The sequence below is a fragment of the Delphinapterus leucas genome, chromosome 7 (genome assembly GCF_059928025.1).
Source record: "Delphinapterus leucas isolate spDelLeu-1000000601 "Yukka" chromosome 7, BTC_Dleu_Yukka2, whole genome shotgun sequence".
Lineage (NCBI taxonomy): Eukaryota > Metazoa > Chordata > Mammalia > Artiodactyla > Monodontidae > Delphinapterus > Delphinapterus leucas.
Genome location: NC_143135.1, coordinates 77,784,002 through 77,810,400, shown reverse-complemented (window position 1 = coordinate 77,810,400; position 26,399 = coordinate 77,784,002). Strand labels below are relative to the sequence as shown.

Genomic DNA, 26,399 nt, shown 5'->3' with positions numbered 1-26,399 from the left:
TTTAACACCTCTGAAATGGATGTATCTTACAGTCTATGGGATGAGAAAGCATTGTGTTGTAGTTTAATAGGCCATGTTTTTCTTAGTGCTACATTTTTTAAAGAGTGCATTTTAAAGCCAGTAGTTCCTTTGAAGTTATAAATAATGACATTCCATAAGTAAGGACTTAATATTTGTCCCATTAAGGAACCTGAGACCTTCTATATCTAGTAATTATTAGCATTTCTAGTTTTCACTTATTGGATAATAACACTGATTAAAACACTGATTATAGTGTTAACTCCTGTGTTTCTTAGAGTTGCATGGAGAGACAGTGGAGTGAAGTGGTAAGAGATGGGGTTTGGGGCAGACAGACTTAATTTTGATTCTGGTTCTACTGTTGACTAGCAGGGTGCCTACCCACGTTTATATAAATGATGTTGTACAGTGTACAGTGGTCAGGACGAGAGTTCACATGCTTGCTTAGCTTCTGATCTTCTGCGAAATGGAATTGATTGATTAAATAAATAAATAACATTTTATATATACATATATATATTTTTTTTTTTTTAAGTGCCCTCTCTCTGCTTAGGGGTACTGTGATGATTAAATGAGATATGGATGTAAAGTCTGTAGCATAACACCTGGCACATAGAAGATGCTCAAGAAATGATCACTGTTTTGGTTGTTTTCTTTTTTAAAGAGGGTTATAATAGCTAATTGATGAAAGGTCACACAGGCACTGCAGAGATTTGAGCATAGGTCCATTTCGCAACCTGAATACACTGCTTGAATCCTTAACCAATACAGTATACCAGGTACTTTTTCTTAAGAAACTTTACACAAAGCAATGACAGTTTTGATTCTGAAATTTATTTATTACTTAAAATTATGAACTATAAGTAGTTTGATACAAATACAAAACAAAGTAACTTTAACTTTTGATATATTACAGCGATGAACATGATGCCATCATTTAAGGGACTCCAAGGATCAATGGAAAGAAGATTGATACAACCCTATCAATTAATTTTGATTTATTATTACTTTAGAACAGTATTCTTTTCTTGAAAATAGCATAAACAGGCCATGAATATAATATACAATGTATTATATAAATATGTAAAGATTCCTCATGATTGCTAAAGGTAAAAAGTGTTTGATTTGGGTTTTTTAATGAACATATGTAGCATACAGTTAATGCAATGGTTAGAAAATATATAGTAAGACAAGTCTTGTCCCATTTTTTTGTGTCATTGGTCACATAGGGCCAGTAATTGGAAAACATCATCAGTGAAGGGTATGATGCCATGTGTTCATACAAATAAGGAGCTTGTCTCAGCACTCAGGATTTTGATGTCTTTGTTGGTCACACAAAGAACCTCAGTGCTGTTAAGAGCTGGATATATCCTAATTACCATTGCCACATAGCAGAAATTATATGAATAAGCCAAGTCTTAAGCATAATTTTAGTTAAAGTGTCTCTTCAGAAAGCATCCATATTTCATATGTTTAAAGCTTAGTTATTTGGTTTAGAAACAAAATGCATGCCCTCCCCCACCAAAAAAAAAAAAAGTCAAATAAAACTAGAAACAATATGTGGGCTTATCCCTGTTAGAGAGCCATTGGAGAGCCTGTATTTTTAATAACTTCTTTGGCGCTTTCAATGGCAGTTGATGTAATTGCCTTTTTTTTCCTCTGTAATTCCAGTAAATTGCAATGTTTAACATAATAATGTTTTAAAGACTTAGTTATTAGTGTTAAATAATAAGTTAGATTATTTGCTACTGTGAGAATACTGTCACCACTGGAAATTGCTTTACTTCATGTTCAGCTGTTAATTTTATATTTAGTGAATATTTTTAACAGATGTAGAACTGCTTTCAATATCTAGAAATGGTTAACGTAATGTAAACACACCTAGCCTTAAAAAAAAAAGACTCTTATATGATTTCCAAAGCAACATTTAGAACCCTCTTTAGTCCAAACGATAGATGAATGCTGTTTATCAGGCCAGGGATTGTGGGGCTCCTCCCCTCAGGCTACTAAACCTATAGGATGAAAATGCCGCATTTTCGTGCACTGTCAATGTTACTCAAAGATTTGGGGAAACAGCATTTTTATACTAAGACACCAATGTACTTTGGAATAAATTCCTGCGGAGTATTTAAGACAGAAAAGTTCCTGCTTCCTTATTTGGGTCCTCTTCCTCCCATGCTGACAAGGGGAGGCACGTTCAGATATACCATGTTAATGGAGAGGAAGCACGCAATATTGAGGGACACCATTATCAGCCAGCATATTTTGGAGTGTTTTCAGCTTTACAGTTTATATTCCAGCACTCAAAACTCAGGGTCAAGTTTTGACAAAAGAGGTATTTAGTCATACTGTGTACTAAGATATTGTTTCTTCTACCTTAGATGGTCACAGTAAATCACACCAATGTCTGACAGTCCAAAAATGAGCTAAGAAGTCCTAAAAAATATGTACCTACATTTAATAGGAATTAAATGTAACTTTTGTGATCAGCTTTTGGTTTGCAGAGAATCAAGAATTCTGATATAAAAGGATCATTTCTACTCACTATGCATTATGGCCAATTGATGTGACGAAAATGAATAATAAAAATTATCCAGAATATGGATATGACAGGATGGATGGATGTGACACATGGAATGTGGAAGAAATATTATGAAACACATGTGTTTGCATTAGTTTGAAAAAAGAGATGTGGGCTGATAAGTTGTCTGTTACTAACTTAACCATAACTGGTCTTTTAAACACTGCTTCATTTCTTTGCAAAATATACTAAAGATACGTTTTATAGTAATGGGGGCTTTCTAAATTTGATTTGTCTCCTGCATTCTTGATATTTCAGTACTTTAAGTCAGTCAGAACTTTGTAGACAGGACTGAACTTTTCTTGAATACTTGTTTCTTAGCACTTTGAAAAATATAAAACCACTTTTTAAGTACTAAATGTCATTATTTGCCTTTAAAGTTTCCTGTGCTTTAGGTTCGAAATATTTTAGTTATGTCTTTTTTCTGTATATAAGTTGTATAATTTGTTACTTTCAAATATCAGTACTTCAATGCAATCAGGTGTTGGGGGTTTTTGGTTTGTTGTTTTGTTTTTGTTTTTTGGTTATCTGCAGAATTGAGGGAAACAGCTATATAAACCAGTATTTCCCTTCGGAGCACATTTCCTAAGCATAAATTTATCTTCCTTATTATGTTTACTTCAGCAAATGTTCAGTTTTATTTGCATTCTTTGATAATGTATTTACTTGAAGATAAAAGCAATTCAGATGTATGTCTAAATATTAGGTAGAATTCAACCTATGATTTTAAAATTTCCTTGGATAATCCATAGAATGAATAATTCAAATACAGATAATGAGAGCTGGCAGTATATTACAGTGATAATTTTGTATTTTTCAGAAAAAAAATGTAACGCAAATTTCTGTTACTTTTTTTCTTTTTATTACAATGACCAACTTTTGGCATTTCATTGTTACTGAGATCTATTTTTAGAATAAAATTTTGTTAAGAGTAGTACATGGTTTTGCTTCATTTTATCAAACTCAAGAGAAATTAACAAATAGAAAATGTCCAAAGTAAAAAGGCAGATCGTGGGGGCTAATCTGACACTGTAAGTGTGGTTGCCTGGTTCAGCAGCAGCAGGAACATCACCTGGAAACTTGTTAAAAGTGCAAATTCTTGAGTCCCATCCCAAACCTACTGAATCACAAACTCTGGGGTGGAGCCCAGCAGTGTTTTAGCAATCCTATCAGGTTATTCTGATGAACACCAGAGTATGAGAGGCACTGCTCAAAGGATTTTCATTTGAAGCCTCTTATTTGTTCTTCTGGGTAGAACTTTAAAAACAGGTATATTCGGGACTTCCCTGGTGGCACAGTGGTTAAGAATCCACCTACCAATGCAGGGGACACAGGTTCATGCTCTGGTCCGGGAAGATCCCACATGCCGGTGGAACAACTAAGCCCGTGTGTCACAACTACTGAGCCTGCACTCTAGAGCCCGCAAGCCACAACTACTGAGCCCGCATGCCACAACTACTGAAGCCCGTGCACCTAGAGCCCGTGCTCTGCAACAAGAGAAGCCACAGCAATGAGAAGCCCATGCACCACAATGAAGAGTAGCCCCCTTTTGCCGCAACTAGAGAAGGCCTGCACACAGCAATGAAGACCCAATGCAGCCAAAAATAAAATAAAATAAATTATTTAAAAAAAAAACAGGTATATTCGTGGTAGAAATTTAAAAATTACCATTCCTTATGTAAATCAGCTGCAAATGCATTAACGTATAGTATGGTATTTTCAACACTTCTTTTACAACTGGAAATAATTTAACTATATCTAAGGATAACTTATATGTTATTATAAGGTAACCAAGGGGAAAAGGTGCAGTCTTCAGAAAATTTATATAATAAAAAGTACTCTTTCAGCAATATTTGTACACAATTCTTCCTCCCCATCATTACTTCGGCTTCACTCTGGGCAAAGTTACTCCCCCAGCAACTTCAGGCTTGAATGTGTGTCTTGTTTGGGTCAACAATGGTATGAGTGTAGATATAATAAACATCACATGTGTCCAGAAAAAAATACCCTTTTAAGTTTCAGCTAATTATTGAAGTATGTTATACATAACAAAAAAAAATGCAGATTGTCTTCACCAAGATGGCAACAGAAGCACAGCTAATAACTATTCATGCACTGAGAAAATCCTGGAATGCAGGAGTGAGGGTGAAACACCCCCTTGCACCACAGAAACCAAGAGAGACCACATTAAAGAGGTAAGAGGAGGGACTTCACTGGTGGCACAGTGGTTAAGAATCCGCCTGCCAATGCAGGGGACACGGGTTCGAGCCCTGGTCCGGGAAGATCCCACATGCCGCCGTGCAGCTAAGCCCGTGTGCCACAACTGCTGTGCCTGTGCTCTAGAGCCCGTGAGCCACAACTACTGAACCCAAGTGCCACAACTACTGAAGCCCATGTGCCTAGAGCCTGTGCTCTGCAACAAGAGAAGCCACCATGATAAGAAGCCTGAGCGCCACAACCAAGAGTAGCCCCTGCTTGCCACAACTAGAGAAAGCCCAAGCACAGCAAAGACCCAATGCAGCCAAAAATAAATAAATAAATTAAAAAAAAAAAAAAAGGTAAGAGGAGTGGCTACATGGTGACTGCACTGCCCCTCCCCCCAGCCTGGCACAACACCATGCCAAGATGTCTCCCTTGAACCTCTGGTTACCCCATTTGGAAAAGAGCCCAGTGTGGACATCTAGCTCCCCCAGTATTGTGGTTCACTTCTTGGGAGCCCACACTCCAGTCTCACCCCATGGGAATTGCAGGGAAGTCTGTGGGGCTTGACCACCAGGAATCTGACAGAGAAGAGGGGAAGGGCTTGCAATAACCAACACTCAGAATGTGGCAGACAGTTCCAACCTGCAGCATGCAGGTGTAGTCCCAGCCAGCAGCTTGGCTCATCTGCAGAATCAAGTTGGTGGCACAGTCTAACCAGGGAACTCAGTGGGGTGCAGGTCTGCCTGATTTGGGTCCTCAAACAAAGAGACTTAGCAGCCCTGGAGGCTGGTCTACCCCCATCCCAGAAAGTTGAGTCATATCCTGGCCCACTGCTGAAATGGAAAAAATAGAAACATACAAACTGCCTAACTGAATTCAGAAGAAATAGGAAATCTGCACAGACCAATTATTAATAAGGAGACTGAAACAGTAATCAAAAATTTTCCAACACAAAAAGACCAGGACCAGATAGCATCACTGGAGAATTATACAAAACATTGAAAGAAGAATTAATGGCAATCCTTCTCAAACGCTTCCAAAAAATCAAAGAGGAAGGAACACTCCCAAACTCATTTTATGAGGCCAGCATTACCCTAATACCAAAGCCAGAAAAGGACACTACCAGAAAAAAACCAGAGGCCAATATCCCTGATGAATATAGATGCAAAAATTCTCAATAGAATATTAGCAAACTGAATTTAGCAATACACAAAAAGGATCATTCACCATGATCATTCACCAAAATCCCTGGGATTTTTATCTCGGTGATGCAAGGATGATTTAACATATGCAAATAAGTCAGTCTGATACATCACATTAATAGAATGAATGAAAAAATATCATCTCAATGACACAGAAAAAGCATTTGAAAAATTCAACATCCATTCATGATTAAAAAAACTTAACATTTTATGTATTAAGGAATGTACCTCAACATAATAAAAGTCATATATGACAAGCCCACAGCTAACATAGTCATTAGTGAAAGGGTTGAAAGTTTATCCTGCAAGATCAAGAACAAGACAAGAGTTCACTCTCACCACTCCTATTCAACACTCCTATTCAACATAATACTGGAAGTCCTAGCCAGAGCTATCAGGCAAGAAAAATAAAAGGCATCAGAATTGGAAAGGAAGAAGTAAAATCGTCCCTATTTGCAGAAGACATGATTTTATATATAAAAAAGTCCTAAAGATGCCACCAAAAACTTTAGGTCTATTCAACAAATTCAGTAAAGTTGCAGTATACAAAATTAACATTCAAAAACAGTAGCATTTCTATACACTAACAATGAATTATCTGAAAAAGAAATAAAGAAATGGTCCCATTTACAGTAGCATCAAAAACAATAAAATACTTAGTAATAAACTTAACCAAGGAGATGAAAGATCTCTAGTCTGAAATTATAAAACACTGATGAAAGAAATTGAAGAAGACACAAAGAAATGGAAATGTATCCTGTGTTCCTGGACTGGAAGAGTTAATATTGTTAAAATATCAACACTACCGAAAGCCATCTAGAGATTCAATGCAATCCCTATCAAGATTCAAATGGCATTTTTTTTACAGAAGTAGAACAAAAATCCAAACATTTAGATGGAACCACAAGGACCCCAAAGAGTCAAAGCAATCCTGAGAGAGAAGAAAGCAGGAGGCATCATACTTCCTGATTTCAAGCTATATTATAAAGCTATAGTAATCAGGGCAGTATGGTACTGACACATAAAAACAGACACATAGAACAATGGAGCAGAATCCAGGTCCCAAAAATAAACCCCTGCATATATGGTCAAGTAATATTTGACAAGGGAGCCAAAAATTCTCAGTGGAGAAAAAGTCTTTTTGATAAGTGGTGCTAGGAAATTTGGATATTCACATGTAAAAGAGTGAAATTAGACCCCTATCTTACACTCCTCACAAAAATTAACTCAAATGGATTAAAGACTTACATGTAAAAACCATAAAACTCCTAGAAGAAAACATAGGAACAAAGCTCCTTGACATGGGTCTTGGCAATGGTTTTTGGATATGACACAAAGCAAAAGCAACAAAATCAAAAATAAACAAGTGGGACCACATCAAACTAAAAAGCTTCTGCATAGCAAAAGAAATGATCAACAAAATGAAAAGACAACCAATGGAAAGGGTAAAAATATTTGCAAACCATATATCTAATAAGGGGTTAATATCCAAAGTGTATAATGAACTCATGCAATAATAGCAAAAAAAAAAAAAATTAAGGGGGAAAGGAACTGAATAGACATTTTTCCAAAGAAGATACAAATGGCAAACAAGCATATGAAAATATGCTCAACATCACTCATTATTAGGAAATGCAAATCAAAACCACAATGAAATATTAGCTCACATCTGTTAGAATGGCTATCATCCCCCAAAAAACAAGATATAACAGATGCTGGTGAGGATGTGGAGAGAAAGGAACACCTGTTCACTGTTGGTGGGATTGTAGACTGGTACAACCACTATGGAAAACAGTATGGAGGTTCCTCAAAACATTAAAAATAGAACTATCATATGACTTAGGAATTTCACTTCTGGGAATGTAACCAAAGGAAATAAAAACACTATGTTGAAGAGATATCTGCACCCCCATGTTCATTAGCAGCATTATTTACAGTAGCCAAGACATGGAAACAACCTAAATGACCACTAATGGATGAATGGATAAAAAAGTTGTGGTGCATATATATACAATGGAATATTATTCAGCCATAAAAAGGAAATCCTGCCATTTTTAACAGCATAGATGGACTTTGAGGACATTATGCTAAGTGAAATACATGGACAGAGAAAGACAAATAGTGAATATCTCACTTATATGTAGAATCTAAAAAACAAACAAAAACCTAAACTCATAGAAAAAGAGAGCAGATTTGTTTCCCAGAAGTGGGGTGTAGGGGGAGGGGACAATTGGATAAAGGGGGTCAAAATGTACAAACTTCCAGTTATAAGATAAATATATACTGGGGATATAACGTACAACATGATGACTAACAGTTAACACTGCTGTATGATATGTAAGAAAGTTAAGAGAGTAAATCCTAAGAATTCTCATTACAAGGAAAAAAATTTTTTTCTTTTGTATCTATATGAGATGGTGGATGTTAACTAAACTTACTGTGGTAATCATTTCACAGTGTATGTAAGTCAAATCATTATGCTGTAAACCTTAAACTTATACAGTGTCAAATGTCAATTATATCTCAATAAAATTAAAAATGCATAAATCATAAATATACAGCACAATGAATTATCCCAAAGTGAACAAAGTTTTATCACAAAGTGAGAAAACCTCTTTAACCCCCACCCAGGTCAAAGACTAGAATTACCAACACTTTAGAAGTCCCTCTCTGCCCCCTCCCAACCACACTTCTCTCCTTCTCTTCTGAGGTTAACAACTGCTTGACTTTTTTTTTTTTTTTTCTGGTACGGGGGCCTCTCACTGTTGTGGCGTCTGCCGTTGCAGAGCACAGGCCCCGGACGCGCAGGCTCAGCGGCCATAGCTCACGTGCCTAGCTGCTCTGCGGCAGATGGGATCTTCCCGGACCGGGACATGAACCCGTGTCCCCTGCATCGGCAGGTGAACTCGCAACCACTGCACCACCAGGGAAGCCCATTGACTTTTAAGGTCATAGATTAGTATTGCCTGTTTTAGAATTTCATGTGATGGAATCATGCTACTTTCGCATCTAGGTTTTTTCAGTCAACGTCTGTGAGATTCATTCACATTATTGTAAGCAGTCACTAATTTATAGTCATTGCTGTTTAGTATTCCATTATGAGCATATCGATTTGTTTATCTCCTGCACATTTGGGTCTCCAGAATTTGGTTTACACAAATAACATGGATATGAACTAATTATACATGGCCATTGATGCAAATCTGTAAGCATTTCTTTTGGGTATATACCTAGGACAGGAATTGCTGGGTCAGATAATTTGTGAGTATAGCTGCAGTAGAAAATGCTAAACAATAAGAACCTGCTGTATAAAAAATAAAATTAAAAAAAATTTTTAAAAAGAACATAAAAAAAAAAGCTAAACAGTTTTTCAAAGTGATTCAATCAGTCTGCACCCCCATGGTAGCCTGAGAGTTCTAATTGTCTCATATCCTAATCTGCACTTGATTTATCTGTCCTGGATTTTAGTCATTCTGGCAGATGTGTGGTGGTATCCCACTGTGGGTGTACTTTGCATTTCTCTGATAACTCTTTATACAAGGTTACACACATTTTCACTTGTTTGTTGGCCATTTGGCTATACTCTTGGGAAGTTCCTGTTTGAATCTCTTGCCCATTTTTCTGATAGGTTTTCTGTCTTTTTGTTGATTTGTAATTTTCTGTATATCCTTGATGTAAGTTTTCATCAGTAATATGTGTACAAATATATCTCTCCAAATCCATAGCTTACATTTAATAAATATAGGAAAATTAATTTTTGTTCTATGCAAGGAACTAAGAGTGTAATTTAAATAGCATATGGTATATTTTCATTAAATATGTTTCTGGCAAAAGAAATGTTTGTTATTATCCCTGCAAGTACTTTGTGTAAGAGCGCAGTGACTGACAATTTCCTAAGAAGTAATGCATGATAAAAAGAAACATTTAATAAGTATGAACATTTTATATTTACTCTGCTGTTGTGTGATTGCAGATTCACAGATTCATTAGTGAGTTTGTAGTAAAGGGGAGAACACAATTTAATACATATCTCTGGATATAAATAGCTGATAACTAAGAAGAAAACTAGTTGGAGATCTGTAATTAAGTCCTAGAAAATTTCTACTGTGAATAGAAAGTACTCAGCTTCCTGCCCTTTTCCTGCAGCAGCACCACTACACCTATCTTCCCCCTACACACATCCATCCATCCTAACCCTCTTCCATTCCATTTCAGGAAGAGATAGATTTCTGCCCCAAAATGTCTAGTTTTATCACCTCCCGACTACTCAAAAGCCTTGCTTATTTTTATTAATAAAATACCATAATCATTAATAATTTCTTAAGAACCAGTTAAAGTGCCACCTTTTTTATGTATAACTTTTCTCATGCCCCCAAGCCTGCTCTTTTTCTTCTGTTCTGTGTTTTCTGCTATTGCTGCTGCTTCAAAGTGTTGACAGGAGGGCATATAGCAAAAGGATTCTCAAAACGTCCTGTCCTGCTGCTTTTGCTGTGGGATCAGGAAGGAAGTTTCTAGGAACTTCAAATGCTCTGCACCAAAGGATATTAAAAAAAAAAAAAAAAAATCAGCTGAGATGGAACACTTCCTAACTCATTCTGTGAAGTTAGCTAGCATTACCCTGATACCAAAGCCAGACAAACACACCACAAGATAATGACAAACCAATATCCCTTATGAATATAAACGCAAAAATCTTCAACAAAATATTAGCAATCTGAATCCAACAACATATTAAAAATATTATACACCCTGATCAAATGGGATTTATCCCAGGAATGCTGGGTGTTTCAACACAACAAAATCAATCAATGCAATATACCACATTAATAAACAAACGTGGAGGGGAATCATATGATCATTTCAATGGAGAAAAATTATTTGACAATAGCCAACATCTTTCATGATAACACTCAGAAAACTAGAAATGGAAGTGACTTCATCAACCTGACAAATGGCATTTATTAAAAAACAAAACAAAACAAAAACCAGTAACGTACTCAATGGTAAAAGACTAAAACTTTCCCACTAAGGAAGCCCACTTTCATCACTGATGTTCAACATTGTGCTGAAAATTCTAGCCAAAGAAATTAGGTGAGAGAAAAATCTTCAAAACTGGAAAAAAAGTAAAACTATCTCTATTTGTAGCTGGCATGATTCTAGACATAAAAATTCCCAATAAAACAACAAGGAATATAGAGCTAATAAATTCACAAAGTTGCAGGGTACAAGATCAACACACAAAAATCAGTTGTGTCTCTATACACTAGCAATGAACAGTCCAAAAGGACGTTAAGAAAACAACATTCAAAAGAATAAAACACCTAGGAGAAAATTTAACCAAGAAAGTGCAAGTCTTGTACACTGAAAACTACAAAACATTGCTGATATTAAAGACTTAAATAATGGAAAAAATCCCCATGTTCATGGATGGGAAGATTTAATATTGTAAAGATGGCACTACTACCCAAGGCAATCCACAGATTCAATGCAGTCCCTATTGAAAGTCCATCAGCTTTTTCCTCACATTCATATGGAATTACAAGAGACCCCCAAATAGCAGAAACAATCTTGAAAAATAAGAACTATGTTGGAGGATCACAGTTCCCAATTTAAAAAGTTACTACAAGTCTACAGTAATTAAAACAGTGTTATACTAGCAGAGGATAGACATATAGACCAATGGAATTGAACTGAACATCAGGAATAAACCCATAATCTATGGCCAATTAAGATGTGTGTGTGTGCTGTACACTTGAGAGCAAGTGCCCATTTTTTAAAATTTTATATTTTAAATAAAAAATATATTTACCACGTGATATTTTTGTGATGAGAACGCCTGATTCTATTCTCTTAGCAAATTTCCATTATTCAGTACAATATTATTAACTATAATAACAATAGTCATTATGCTGTACATTAGATCTCTATATGTATGCATCCAATATAACTGCAATTTTGTGCTCTTTGACCAATATCTCCCCATTTCCCCACTTTCTTCTTCCCAGCATCCACAATTCTACTCTCTACTTCTAAATTTGACTTTTTTAGATTTGACATACAAGTGAGATCATGTTTTTATTTCTTTCTGTGTCTGGCTTATTTCACTTAGTCTAATGTCACCCAGGTTCATTCATGTTGTTGCAAATGGCAGGATCTCCTTCTTTTTCAAGGCTGAAATATATATATTATATATATAAAATCTCTCAATTTTTTAATCCATTCTTTGTTGAATGGACACTTAGGTTGTTTCCACATCTTACCTATTGTGAATAATGCCGCAATAAACATGAGAGAGCAGATATCTCTTCAAGGTACTGATTTCATTTTCTTTGTTTATATGCCCAGAAGAGGGATTGCAGGGTCATGATAGTTTTATTTGTAGTTTTTTGAGGAAACTCCATAGTGAGTATACAATTTACAATCCCGCCAAGTGTGTACAAGGTTCCTTTTTCTCCACTTTCTCACCAGCACTTATCTCGTCTTTTTGATAGTAGCCATCCTAACAGGTGTTTGTTGCTATCTCATTGTAGCTTTGATTTGCATTTCCCTGATGATTAGTCACATTAGCACCTTTTCATTTACCTATTGGTCACTTGTATGTCTTCTTTGGAAAAATGTCTATTCAGTTCCTCTGTCCACTTTTTAAATTGAGTTGTTTTTTTGCTATTGAGTTGTACAAGTTGCTTACATATTTTGGACATTATCAGATATATGGTTTGCAAATATTTTTCCCTTTTAATTTTGTTGATTGTTTCCTTTGCTGTGCAGAAGCATTTTAGTTTGATGTAGTCCCACTTGTTTATTTTTGCTTTTGTTGTCTGAATTTTAGACGTCATATACAAAAAATTATAGCCAAGAGTAATGTCAAGGAGCTTTTTCCCTATTTTTTTTCCTTCAGAAGTTTTATAGTTTCAGGTATTATGTTTAAGTCTTTGATCCATTTTGAGTTATTTTTGTGTATGGTGTATGATATGGGTCCAGTTTTATTCCTTTGCATGTGGATATCATTTTCCCTATACATTTTATTGAAGAGACTACCCTTTTCCTGTTGTGTATTCTTCACACCCTTGTCAAAAATTAGCTGACCATATATGCTTGGGTTTATTTCTAGGCCCTCTATTCTGTTCCATTGGTCTATGTGTCTGTTTTAATGCCAGTATCATACTCTTTTGATTACTATAGCTTTGCAACATAATTTGAAATCAGGAAGTGTGATGCCCTCAACTCTATTCTTCTTTCTCAAGATGGCTGTAGCAAGTCAGAGGTTTGGGGGTCTTGTGTGTGTGTGTAGTTCCATACAAATTTTAGAATTTTTTTCTATTTCTGTGGAAAATGCCACTGGAATTTTGATAGGGATGCATTGAATCTGTATATTGTTTTGGGTGGTATGGACATTTTAACAATATTAATTCTTCCAATTCATTATACAAGGTATCTTTTCATTTATTTTTTTCTTTAAGTTTTTCCTTCAATGTTCAATTGATTTTTGACAAGGGTTCCAAGGCCATTCAATGGGAAAAGAATAGTCTCTTCAACGAATATCCTGTTGTCCCTGTTCAAAAATGCAAAAGAATGGAATTGGACCCTCACCTCACACCATATAGAAAAATTAATTCAAAATGGATCAACAATTTAAATATAAAAGCCAAACTATAAAACTCTTAAAATGGGTAAATCTTCATGACCCTGAATTTGGCAATGGATTCTTAAATATAACGCCAAAATCATGAGCAACCAAAGAAAAACTAGATATATCAAACTTCATCAAAATTAAAAACCAAACTTTTGCATCAAGAACATTATCAAGAAAGTAAAAAGATAACCTATAGAATTCAAGAAAATATTTGCAATCATATTTTTAAGAAGGGTCTAATATACAGCATATATAAAGAACTACTACAACTCAACAACAAAAAGACAAGCAACCCAATTGAAAAGTGGACAAAGAGCTGGAATAGACATTTCTCCAAAAATATACAAATGGCCAAAAAGCACATGAAAAGATGCTCAACGTCATTAGCCATTAGGGAAATACAAATGAAAGCGATGATGAGAAACAATTTCATATCCACTAGGACATGTATAAAAAAGAGAGAGCAAGAAAGAAGAAAATACAAAGTGTTGCAGGGAATGTGGAGAAATGGGATCCCTTGTGGATTGCTGTTTGGAATGTAAAATGAATGGTGCAGCTGTTGTTGAAAACAGTCTGGCAGTTCCTAAATAACCTCATTCCAGGTATATAACCAAAAGAACTGAAAACAGGTACCCAAACAAATACTTGTAGAAGACCATTCATAGCAGCACTAATCACAGTAGCCAAAAGGTAGAAACTACACAAGTCCACCAATGGATGAATGGATAAATAAAATGGTATATACATTCAACGGAATATTACTCATCCATAAAAAGGAATGAAGTACTTATACATGCTACAATGTGAAACATTGTGCTAAGTGAAAAAAGCCAGACACAAAAAGCCACGTATTGTTTGGCTCCATTTATATAAAATACCCAAATTAAATAAACCCACAGACAAAAAGCAAATTGTTTGCCAGGGGCAATGGGGAAGAGGGCATGGGGACTGACTGCTTAAAGGGTACTGGATTCTCTTTTGGCTTTAGTCATCTGCATAATCTACATCCCCTTCTCCCTTTTTTGGCACAAATGATGTTTTTCAGTATTATTTATGGTGTTTATGAATTGAGCTTTAAGTCCAACCAACTAGCCTTCCCAAACTCCTTTTATATAGAAATTCAATTCTGCCACTACATTATTCTTTATAACAGCTACAATCATATAACTCATCTACTGAAAAAATCAGTAGTTCTTCTTTACCTTTAGAATGATGTCTAGACAGCAAAGCCCATAATCTGTAGCCCTTTTAAATCTGGTTCCCATCCTAACTTTCTAACCTTGTTTCCCTAAATACTTTCATTGATCCTACAACTACTCACTTTTTCCGAAAACTACTTCATGCATTTTTCTCTTTCTTCATATTTTTCCTTCTACCTGGAAAATACTTCCCAATAACTCTGTTCTCCAACTTTGTATACTCTAATCCTATTTAATCCTCAATACCCAATTGATTGCTACCTTAGTTAAAATTCTTCTTAAAAATCCCCATAGCACTTTATCTGAACCTCTCTTACAGCAATTATTTTCTACTTTGAATTAAAACATATCTCTCAGAGCCTCAGTACCCCATCTTATTCTTTTGCACCTCTGTGCCTTTACACATGCCAAACCTATCACCAGTCTCTATACCTGCCCCCATGCTTTTTCACCTTTGACATCTGTAAAGCATATCCTAATTATTCCAAATTACATTGTTCTATGAATTACTTTAGCAATCACAATAGCTTCAAAATGGATAACTTCCTCAAGAGACAGTGAATTCTGGTGGAAACGGAGATTGTACATGCAATCATCTGAAATGCTACAGAGATTATATATACCAGATAAGAACAGAGAAAAATCTTTTGTTTCCTTGTAACTTTGAAACCAAGATTATGATTTCTATTTTCATAGAAAAATCATGGGGTATTTACCTACTGACATGGAAAAGTAGAGTTCTTCAAGGCATACTGTTGAGTGAAAAAGCAACCTAAAGAACATTCATATTTTCTTTTAATATTTATTTATTTGGTTGCACTGGGTCTTAGTTGTGGCAGGCGGGCTGCTTAGTTGCGGCTTGCCAACTCCTTAGTTGTGGCATGCGAACTCTTAGCTGTGGCATGCATGTGGGATCTAGTTCCCTGACCAGGGATCGAACCCGGGCCCCCTGCATTGGGAGTGTGGAGTCCTAATCACTGCACCACCAGGGAAGTCCCAAGAACATTCATATTTTCTATGCACATGTATGTATACACATTCACACACATTAAATACATAGCAAATTTAATGATTACCTCTGGGTGATTAAGCCCTGGGAATGAGATTGAAAGTAGCAGTGGGGAGAAATTAAGGAGGACTTCAACATTTACTTTATATATCAATACTCTGAATCTTTTACAACAAGTATCTGTTCAAGTTTTACCTGGCCTTTAAAAAACAAAGCACAACAAAACAAAACAAAACAAAAAAACACTGAGTGGAACACAATGCTGTGACTCAGTTTATCCAGGTCTGACATCGAAGAAGATGCTTGCTACTTGGGGATGAGACCAATGACACTGTCATCAGCACTGCCCGCTAACAGAGAACACAGAAATTCTTATATGCAGCCCCACATTAGACCCCACTATAATCTTATGAGGAATAAGTAAGGCAGAAATTGATCTGCAAAGAAAAGCCGAGGATCAAAGAGGGTTATAAAGGGCTTGCTAAAACCCTTATTAAATGGTAGAACTGAGCTTAGAGACAAAGTCTTTGGATTTGAAATTCTGGGCTCTTTTCACAGTACCACAATACACAGTCACTTGGCTTACAAGATAATTATACACTACCTTTTATTGCCAGAGCTGCAAAGGATTAAAAGTGCCAAGGAGGGCTTCCCCGGTGACGCAGGGGTTGGGAGTCTGCCTGCCGATGCAGGGGACACGGTTTCGTGCCCCGGTCAGGGAAGATCCCACATGCCGCGGAGCGGGCTCGCTGAGCCTATGCTCTGCAATGGGAGAGGCCACAACAGTGAGGGGCCCACGTACTGCAAAAAAAAAAAATAAAATAAAATAAAAGTGCCAGGGATTCACTGGTTAAAACCTGTCTGGACACCATTATACCAGAAATGTAACAGGACCTCGCATAATTATCAATTGTTATCATGGTTTTTCTGCTTTCACTAAGCTAATCACATATATCCCAACAGATCAACCAGGCAATACAATCTGTTGTGGGCTTGTGGGGCCCAATAAATAATACACCCCTCTTTTACCCGAGTGCAGAACCAATAAAGAGTAAAAGAAATGATCACACACATGGGACTTCCCTTGGTGGCGCAGTGGTTAAGAATCCAACTGCCAGTGCAGGGGACGTGGGTTTGATCCCTGGTCTGGGAAGATCCCACATGCCGTGGAGCAACTAAGCCCGTGTGCCACAACTACTGAGCCTGTGCTCCAGAGCCCACGAGCCACAACTACTGAGCCTAGTGCCACATCTACTGAAGTCCACGTGCCCAGAGCCCATACTCCACAACAAGAGAAGCCACCGCAATGAGAAGCCTGCGCACCATAATGAAGAGTAGCCCCCGCTTGACGCAACTAGAAAAAGCCCGCGCACAGCAACGAAGACCCAATGCAACCAAAAATAAGTAAATAAATATTTGAAAAAAAGAAATGATCACACATAGATTAAAATGGCATCTTTATTACTGATAAAGACTTTGAGGACAACACTTAGGTGTAGATTTCCTATACTGAATCCCAAAATGAAACTTTACTACTCAGTTACTGGAAATACTGAAAAACCAAAGCAGGCCGCTGTGTTGCCAAAAATCACAAAATCTGCAGGCAGTCTGGATTTCCCAAAGAGGAAAAAGAGGGAAGATGAGATTGAGCTACTAGGCATACCCAAGTTTCTCTCCAAAAGGCACCAAGAAGGTAATTTGCAGGGGCAAAGTTTAGAGCTCCTTCTATGCCAAAGGAAACCTCAAAGAAGTAGACTAAATGCTCTCCCTTAACACAGTTTTTTCTGGATTAATTTTTGTAGCGAATAATACTTTATGGTTACCACACACCACTGGTTCTTAAAGGGTGCTTCGTGGATCTCTGAGGGTTCCTGAAACTCTTTGGGGCTCTGGAAATTCAAAAACAATACTAAGATGTTATTTACCATTTTCACTGATGGTACAATAGTTGCTTTTTTCATGGGATAGCATTTTTATTTAAAAGAATGACTGAAAAAATACTGACAGTCTTAAGAATTTGACAGTCATTCTCTTGAAGTGAGTCTGAGAAAACAGCTGATAGTGTTGTAGCTAAATGATAAAGAATCAAGCTTTTAAGCAAAACTTAAAATTTTAGAAAATTTGTATCTACCTCTGTGAGCTTGAGAGCTTCCCAATACTTAGATTTGCCCTGATAGGGTCACTCCTCCCACAGATTGACTTGTCAAAATACCAGCCAGTGTTTTCAGGAAAGGACAAGGAGAGGGCCAAAGAGTAGGGATTCCCTCTCGATCACAACTCATCTGGCTGGAAGTGTAGTGCACAAGGCCTTGTTTTGATTCCTGAGGCACTCTTGGACACTGCGCTGCGGCACATTCATAATAGTACCCGTTACGGGAGAGATGCCACCTTATAATGGATTCAAAAATATATAATAGGTCCTAACTTACAAAGGGCCATCCAGTGAGTCACTCAAAATTGCATGCTTTGTGCTAAAAATAACCCAAAGACTGCTATCAGACTTCCCCAGATGGGGACTCATCACAGAGGAACCTACCTCACTGAGGACTGGCAAATAGACTTTACTCAAATGCCTCGAGCCACAGAAAATTTCAGACACCTGTATTTGTGGACACCTTCAGGATGGGTAGAGGCATATCCCACCAGGACAGAAAAAGCATCTGAAGTAATTAGAGTCCTCCTTAAGGAAATTATCCCCCGATTTGGACTGCCTAACTCCCTTCAAAGTGATAATGGGCCTGCTTTTGTCTCTAGCATAACCTAACAAGTGTCTAAAGCATTGCAAATTAATTGGAAGCTACATTCATCCTGGAGACCACAATCAATGGGAAAAGCTGAGAAAATGAACTATACATTAAAAAGGAGCATTGCTAAAATAAGTCGAGTTTAATTTAACTTGGGATAAGGCTTTGCCAGTTGCCCTGCTATGGATCAGAGTGGCTCCCAGAAGAGACTTAAATTTAGCCCCTTTGAAATATTATATGGTAGGCCACTCGGGTGTCTGCCCAGGTGGGAGAATCTATTGATATAAATGCTCTGAAAGATCTAGCAATTGCCAATTATGTTAAAACTCTGGGCACTATACTAACCTTTGTTCATGAGTTTGCTTCCAGCAGGTCTGGCTATCCAACTAAGGTAGCCTTATATCCTTTCTGGCCTAGAGACTGAGTTCTCCTTAAAACCTGGAGAGAGCAAGGGCCTGAACACCAGCTGACTGCAAGGTGGACAGGACCACAAGTGATATTACTTACCACACACTCATCTGTCAAGTTAGCTGGAGTAAAGCCATGGATTCATCACACTTGGGTTAAAGCAGCACCATTGTCATCAGAAAATGACATAACTCCTGAGAGGCCTAGAGAGCAATGGGTTTGTGAACCCTCAGAAGGGTTAAGGTTGCTCTTCAAAAAGAATAAGTATTGAGGTGAAAATTTCATTGTAGAGGTAATTTCATCAGATTCAAATAGTTGTAGACAAAGAGAATTGTATTGGTTACTAAAAGTTTTAAGGAGTATTCCCGACCCAAAGCTGATCAATTCCATTTCACAATCACTCCCTCATTGCCCCTGTTCAGCAGGAACTGGCCAGAAAGTTCATTGCCTCCTTTCCCACAAGATTGTGGAATGGACATTGACAGTGGGTAATAGTAATACTGGCGGGGCAGGCATGAGCTGTAGCAGCCCTGCTCAGCCATTGGTTGGTGCCACAGTGGGTCTCTCCCCGAAGTGAGCGGCCATCAATGAGCCACTGGTAGTGGTCCCACTCAGCCACTGACAGGCACCACAGTGGGCCCCTCCCACAAGCAAGCAACTGTCAACGAGCAACAGCTAGTGGTCCTGCTCAGCCATTGGTCAATGCCACAGTGGGCCCGCCCCCTCCCCCTCTTCTGTATAAAAGGAGCTCTAACTCAGCCTGAGGTAAGATGGTTTTTTGAAGATGCTAGTCTGCCATCTTCTCAGTCTGCTAGCTTTCCAATCAAAATCATTATTCCTTGTTCCAACAACTTGTCTCCTGATTTATTGGCCTGCCATGTGGCGAGCAGAACGAGCTTGGGCCCAGTAACAATGGGAGTGAGGAGCTCCACAACCAGGAATGCTCATGGAAGGAAGTCCAGAGCACCACAGAAGCAAAGTGCCATTGGTGAGTGACGTGCAAAGGGTGAGGCCGCCATTTCAGCCTTTCTCCCCGCGCACCAGCCCCTGCCTCCACAGACACTAGGGAGGGCTCCCGCTGGAGTAGGCTCACACAGCCCTGGCCATCACCTCCTCTACCCCCTCCCCACCTGGGCTGCCTGTTTCCCCCGATTGCTGCCCCAGCACCCTCCCACCTGATGGACTTGCGTGCTCTGGCAGCCTTGGGAGCAGACGCAGAGGTGGGGCTGAAACCACAGTTGAGCCCCAGGGACTGTGTGACTAAGGAAGAAGAGCTGAAATCTCTCCTCGCAGATGAGCAAACTGAGGAGTTACACCTCTGCTGACGGCTTCATAAATCCAGCGCCTGCGGAACACCCAGACAAGTGCTCCCGTAGCTGAGATGGGTGTGGCTTTAGCAGCTGTGGGCTTTGTGGGCATGTACATGCAGGGGTTGGGCCAGTCCAGAGTCTGAGCTGCCTGCACAGCTCGGCTAAGAAACAGATCTGGGGGCCTCTATGCCAACAACTAGGGAGCAGGCCCCACCCCAGACAGGGCAGTGACAACCAAGAGCAAAGGGAAGGCCCCACTCAACATCCGGTGCAGGCTCTGGTCACCACAACATCACTTACACCCCCTATCAAAGGGGTAATGGCCAGCATACACTGAGGAAGGAGGGTAAAAAAGTGAAGTGAAGTGAAGTGAAGTGGAGTGAAGTGAAGTAAAAAGTAAAGTAAAATAAAGTAAAATTAAATTTAAAAAAACCCACACAGGCTACACAGGGGCATTTCCACATAAAAATAGCCCTCCAAAACAGTCTGAGGGTCTGGCATTGGGAGGAAGAACCCCCAGAGCACTTAGCCTTGAAGGCCAGTGGGGCTTGAGTGCAGGAACCCCACAGGGCTGCGCGAAACAGACTCCACTCTTGGAGGGCACACACAAGGTCTCACATGCACTGGGACCCAGCACAAAGCAGTCCCTCCATAGGAACCTAGGCTAGACCTACCAACAGGTCTTGGAAGGTCTCCTAGGGAGGTGGGGGTTGGTTGTAGCTCACTATGGGGGTAAGAACACTGGTAGCAGAGGCCCCAGGGAATATTAATTGGCATGAGCTCTCCCAGAGGTCCCCATTTCAGCACCAAGACCCAGCCCCACCCAACAGCCTACAGGCTCCAGTGCTGGAACACCTCAAGCCAAACAACCAGCAATACAGAAACACACCCCCACCCATCAGCAGACAGGCTGCCTAAAGTTGTACTAAGCTCACAGCCACCCCAAAACACAGTCCTTGATACGGCCCTGCCCACCAGAGGGACAAGACCCAGCTCCACCCACCAGAGGGCAGGCACCAGTCCCTCCCACCGGGAAGCCTGCTCAAGCAGCAGGACCAACCTCACCTACTAGGGGGCAGACATCAGAAGCAAGAGGAACTACAATCTTGCAGCCTGCAGAAAGGAGACCACAAACACAATAAGTTAGACAAAATGAGACAACAGAGAAGGAGCAAGATGAAAACTTACAAGAACAACTAAATGAAGAGGAGATAGGCAATCTACCTGAAAAAGAATTCAGAGTAATGATAGTAAAGACGATTCAAAATCTTGGGGAAAAAATGGAGGCATGGACCAAGAAGATACAAGAAATGTTTAACAAAGAGATAGAAGATTTAAAGAACAAACAGAGATGAACAACACAATAACTGAAACAAAAATATACTAGAAGGAATCAATAGAATAACTGAGGCAGAAGAATGAATAAGTAAGCTGGAAAACAGGATGGTGGAAATCACTGCCACAGAATAGAATAAAGAAAAAAGAATGAAAAGAAATGAGGACAGTCTCAGAGACCTCTGGGACAGCATTAAACACACAAATATTCACATTATAGAGGTCCCAGAAGAAGAAGAGAAAGAGAAAGGGCCTGAGAAAAATATCTGAAGAGACTGTAGTCGAAAATTTCCCTAACATGGGAAAGAAAATAGTCACCCAAGTCCAGGAAGCACAGAGTCCCAGACAGATAAACCCAAGGAGCAACATGCTGAGACACGTATCTCTGGCAACCTGCATCATTTCACTGAGCCTAAATTTCCACATTTACAAAAAAAGGGATAACGAGTCTCTTAAGGTATTAAGGATTAAATAAGGCAATAAATAAACCTAACAAAGATCTGACATTTCACCTATTTGTTCAACATAATGAATCCCATTATGACACTGATTATTATCATTAGAAGGGCAAAAAGGGACTTACCCAGCAAGAGGTTAAATCCTACTCTCTGATCTAGGTGCATAAGAGGATTTGGCTAGTGGATAACATATTAATTACATTACCATTTACTTATACTTTATGCAGTATTTTTACTGAATGCGAAAATGTTTTTATACATTATTAAAACTGACTAGCTGAATAAAGCCAAACAAGATACTCTCAAACTCAAATAGAAAGTTAATTTTTATGCTGGATGGTAGCACATGAAATTTTCAAAAATATTAATACAGCTTAGTTGGACAATTTGCCTAAAAAGCACAAGCTAAGGAGTCAAAGAAGACCCATGTTCAAACTTTATTTTGCAGTTGTTTAAAGGTGCATGGTCCGGCCCTCAAGATGGCTGTTCTCTTGCTCTCTGTACATCCCCTGCTCAACCAGTGCCTGCTTCACCTACACCCTACTCACCTTACTGACCTTACCTACTTGCACTATGTCCCAGCTAATGATTGTTCTGACTTTAGATCAGAACATCTCCACTAAGATAGCTTATCAAAGGGGCAGTGAGGGGCATGGCACCTCTGCTGGTTTCCCTGGTAACTGAAGAGCCAACCTGACATCAATTCGCCTTATAACTGGTACCTGATGCCATGTCCCGCCCCCTTCTACCAGACAGTGAAATGTCACTCCAGGGGGACCTTACTTCAGACATGGAAAATCCCCCTATCCATTAAACCAGTGGTCCCCAACCTTTTTGGCACCAGGGACCAGTTTCATGGAAGACAATTTTTCCATGGACTGGGGGTGGGGGGAGGGACGGTTTTGGGATGATTCAAGCACATTTATTGTGTACTTTATTTCTATTACTATTACATTGTAATATATAATGAAATAATTATACAACTCACCATAACGCAGAATCAGTGGGATCCCTGAGCTTGTTTTCACTTGCCACTCGCTGAGTTTTGATATGAGTCTGCAAGCAACTGATTTATTATGGTCTGTGTGCAAACCTCTCTGCTAATGATCTGTATCTGCAGCCACTCCCCAGCACTAGCATCACCACCTCAGCTCCACCTCAGATCATCAGGCATTAGATTATCATGTGGAGCACACAACCTAGACCCCTTACATGCTCAGTTCACAGTAGCGTTCATGCTCCTATGAGAATCTAGTGCTGCCACTGATCTGACAGGAGGTGGAGCTCAGGCGGTAATGCAAGCTATGGGGAGTGGCTGTAAATACAGATCCCGCCGCTCACCTCCTGCTGTGTGGCCCAGTTCCTAATGGACCACAGAGTAGTACCAGTCTGTGGCCTGGGGGTTGGGGACCCCTGCATTAAACCGTTGATGTCTCTGTCACTGACTTTGGGCTTTTTCTTCGGTCTTTGTCTACAGGTGGGGCAAGTAAAGGGCTTGCAGGCCTGCAGGGTACAGCCAAACAAAAGGATTACAGCTAACGTGCTTTGAATTATTTAGCACCTTGTATTACTTTGCTAGGGCTGCCATACAAAGTACTAAGTCTGGGTGGCTTAAACGACAGAAATTTATTTTTTCAGAGTTCTGGTGGCTGGAAGTCTGAAATCAAGATGTTGGAAGATGTGGTTTCTTTTGAAGCTTTTTTACCTTGGCTTTTTTTTTTTTCCCCAAGATTTTTAAAAAATTAATTATTTTTATTTTTGGCTATGTTGGGTCTTCGTTGCTGCGTGCAGGCTTTCTCTAGTTGCTGCAAACGGGGTCCACTCTTCAATGCAGTGCATGGGCTTCTCATTGTGGTGGCTTCTCGTTGCAGAGCACAGACGGCTCTAGGTGTGCGGGCTTCAGTAGTCGTGGCACGCAGGCTCAGTAGTCAGGGCTCGCTGGCTCTAGAGCACAGGCTCAGTAGTTGTGGTGCACAGGCTTAGTTGCTCTGCAGCATGTGGGATGCTCCCAGACCAGGGATCGAACCCATATCCCCTGCATTAGCAGGCGGATTCTTAACCACTGTGCCACCAGGGAAGTCCTTACCTTGGCTTGCTGATGACCGTCTTCCTCAGGTATCTTCACATGGTCCACTGCCTGGGTGTGTCTGTGCCCTAATCTCTTCTTATAAGGATACCAGTCATACAGTACTGGATTAGGGCTCACATGGCCTCATTTTACCTTAATTACCTCTTTAAATGCCCAATCGTGAAATACAGTCACATTTTGGGATACTCAGGATTAGGACTTTAACATACAAATTTGGGGGACACAATTCAGCTGACAACACATCTTAATTATTAAAAGAATCTAGTAGCCCTGTGCCTGGTACACAGTGAATCCTCAATATAGGTTTTATTAAAGACCAGTGTCAAAAATGATTTGATTCCCTCTATGATGGCAGGGAGAAACTTTCTCTCACTGACATAAGGTCTTGCACCAAGACATATGCATTTGGACTTAAATAAATGCATCAACACATCAGGATGGAAACAAAGCAAGAGCCCGGCTGGTGGGCCCCAGACTCTCTACAAGCACACCTGCTCCTGGCTTTGCCACACACACCCCCATCAGCCAGGACCTCTCCTGCATCATGGAAAACTTGCTGCAGCTCCCTGACAGACACAGAGCCTCAGACTTCTTATAGGGCCAGGCCTGGGCCCATGGAAATTTCGTGGAGCCTGCAGGGCAGCTCTCTGCCCAGCAGAGGACTCGGGCTTTCTGGGAACCCAGGCCCAGGCCAAAAGTGGTGAGCGTCCCACAAGTCACAGAAGAAAGGGGCCATGCTGTGGCCAGGGTGGCACAGAACCCACCCCCATGGCCCTTGGGATGCATGCCAGGGCCTTGTGGATACTGTTTTCTATAGAACTCCTGCCTATTTTTATTTAACCGTCATTAAAGAGCACCTATGCTCTGTGGCAAAAAAAAAAAAAAAAAAAAAAGATACATTTTCTTTCTTCCTACTATATTCTCTATTTAAAGGGATCTAAAGGAGTTTTAGGATAAGAAGAGTTTTTAATATTAGACCTCCTTTCCACCTGGCCTCAGAAGTCTGCCATAGACCCAGACCTGGGAAAGGTCAAATATGACTGGACCCAAAAAAAGATACTTACCATTGCCTGTATTCCACCTCCTCATCCCACCAACACTTACTCAACAACAAAATGATTAAACTATTTTTTAAAATTCCAATGAAGATTTACATAATTCTATTTGTTAATAATTTTTGATATGGATTTTTAATTCAAATAATATCTATAATATACAAAGCAACTAGACAGATATTACCATCTAAAGGAAATTCTCATAAATCCCATTACTATTAAAAAAAACACTTCATGGTAATGTTTCATGAATTCAATTTTTTAACTTAATAACTAGCATCTGAAGTGCTTACGATGTGACAGATACTATGCTTATGTACATTATCTCATCCTTATATAACCCTGTGAAGGCTTACGGAAATTACTTTTTAAATCAGAGGAAAAAAATCGATAATGTAGTCTTTTTAAAGACCTTTATTAAGATGTTTCTCACAAATTAGGGAAAAGCTTTTTTACCTGTAAGAGAAAAATCCTTATTTTACAACACAACTGAAAAAACACCAATGAGAATTTGGCAATATAACTGTGATAAACTCCAGAGCTCCTGGTTTCCATTTCTTTCAACTACACTCTACAGTAGTACTCAAAGCTTTCAGAAAGAATACCAAACCTAGTCACTCCTAAAATGATACATAATAGCATTAAGACTGCTCCTTTAACTCCTCCTGTGTTCATACATGTACAGTAATATAGCTCAAACATAAATCTTACCTTTCATATAAACAGAGGTTAAGATTAAATATTATATATGGTATTCTTTTGGAAACAAGATTACTAGTACCAAAGAAAGCAGAGTAGAACAAAAATGTTACTAATTAAAGAACCAATAATTCCTTTTTTACTTCAGATAGCTTCAAATGTTCAAACAGTATTTTAAAGACTTTTATATGTAGGCAACATATAGCCTATTTTCCTTTTATGAGAGAAATGTACGAACAGTACCCTTAATTATACCCCTGCAAATAGGGCATTTTCTTAGAGAAGGGGCACATTCCTGGCATACTACCAGATGACCACAAGGAATGAATACAATAGAAACTTCTTTGTCCATACACACTTTACAAGTTCTTTCTTCTTGCAACCTTCTCAATTGTTCTTCCAGTGACAGACCTAGTAACAACAGAAACTTCCATTAAAAAAACTGAAAGGGTAATAT

General features: G+C 39.0%; 2 protein-coding genes across 4 annotated transcripts in view; one reads left to right on the top strand and one right to left on the bottom strand.

Annotated features, from left to right (window-relative positions):
- The window catches only part of TMEM123 (transmembrane protein 123), a 72,420-nt gene extending 68,887 nt beyond the window's left edge, over positions 1–3,533 (top strand). For both annotated transcript variants that reach the window (XM_089915456.1, XM_022562044.3), the window contains exon 5: positions 935–3,533. In XM_089915456.1, the coding sequence (XP_089771582.1) occupies positions 935–959 (25 nt within the window). In that variant the 3' untranslated portion in view covers positions 960–3,533. The remainder of the gene's footprint in view (positions 1–934) is intronic.
- Positions 3,091–26,399, bottom strand: part of BIRC2 (baculoviral IAP repeat containing 2) — a 42,522-nt gene continuing 19,213 nt past the window's right edge. For both annotated transcript variants that reach the window (XM_022562059.3, XM_022562060.3), the window contains exon 9: positions 3,091–26,353. In XM_022562059.3, the coding sequence (XP_022417767.1) occupies positions 26,160–26,353 (194 nt within the window). In that variant the 3' untranslated portion in view covers positions 3,091–26,159. The remainder of the gene's footprint in view (positions 26,354–26,399) is intronic.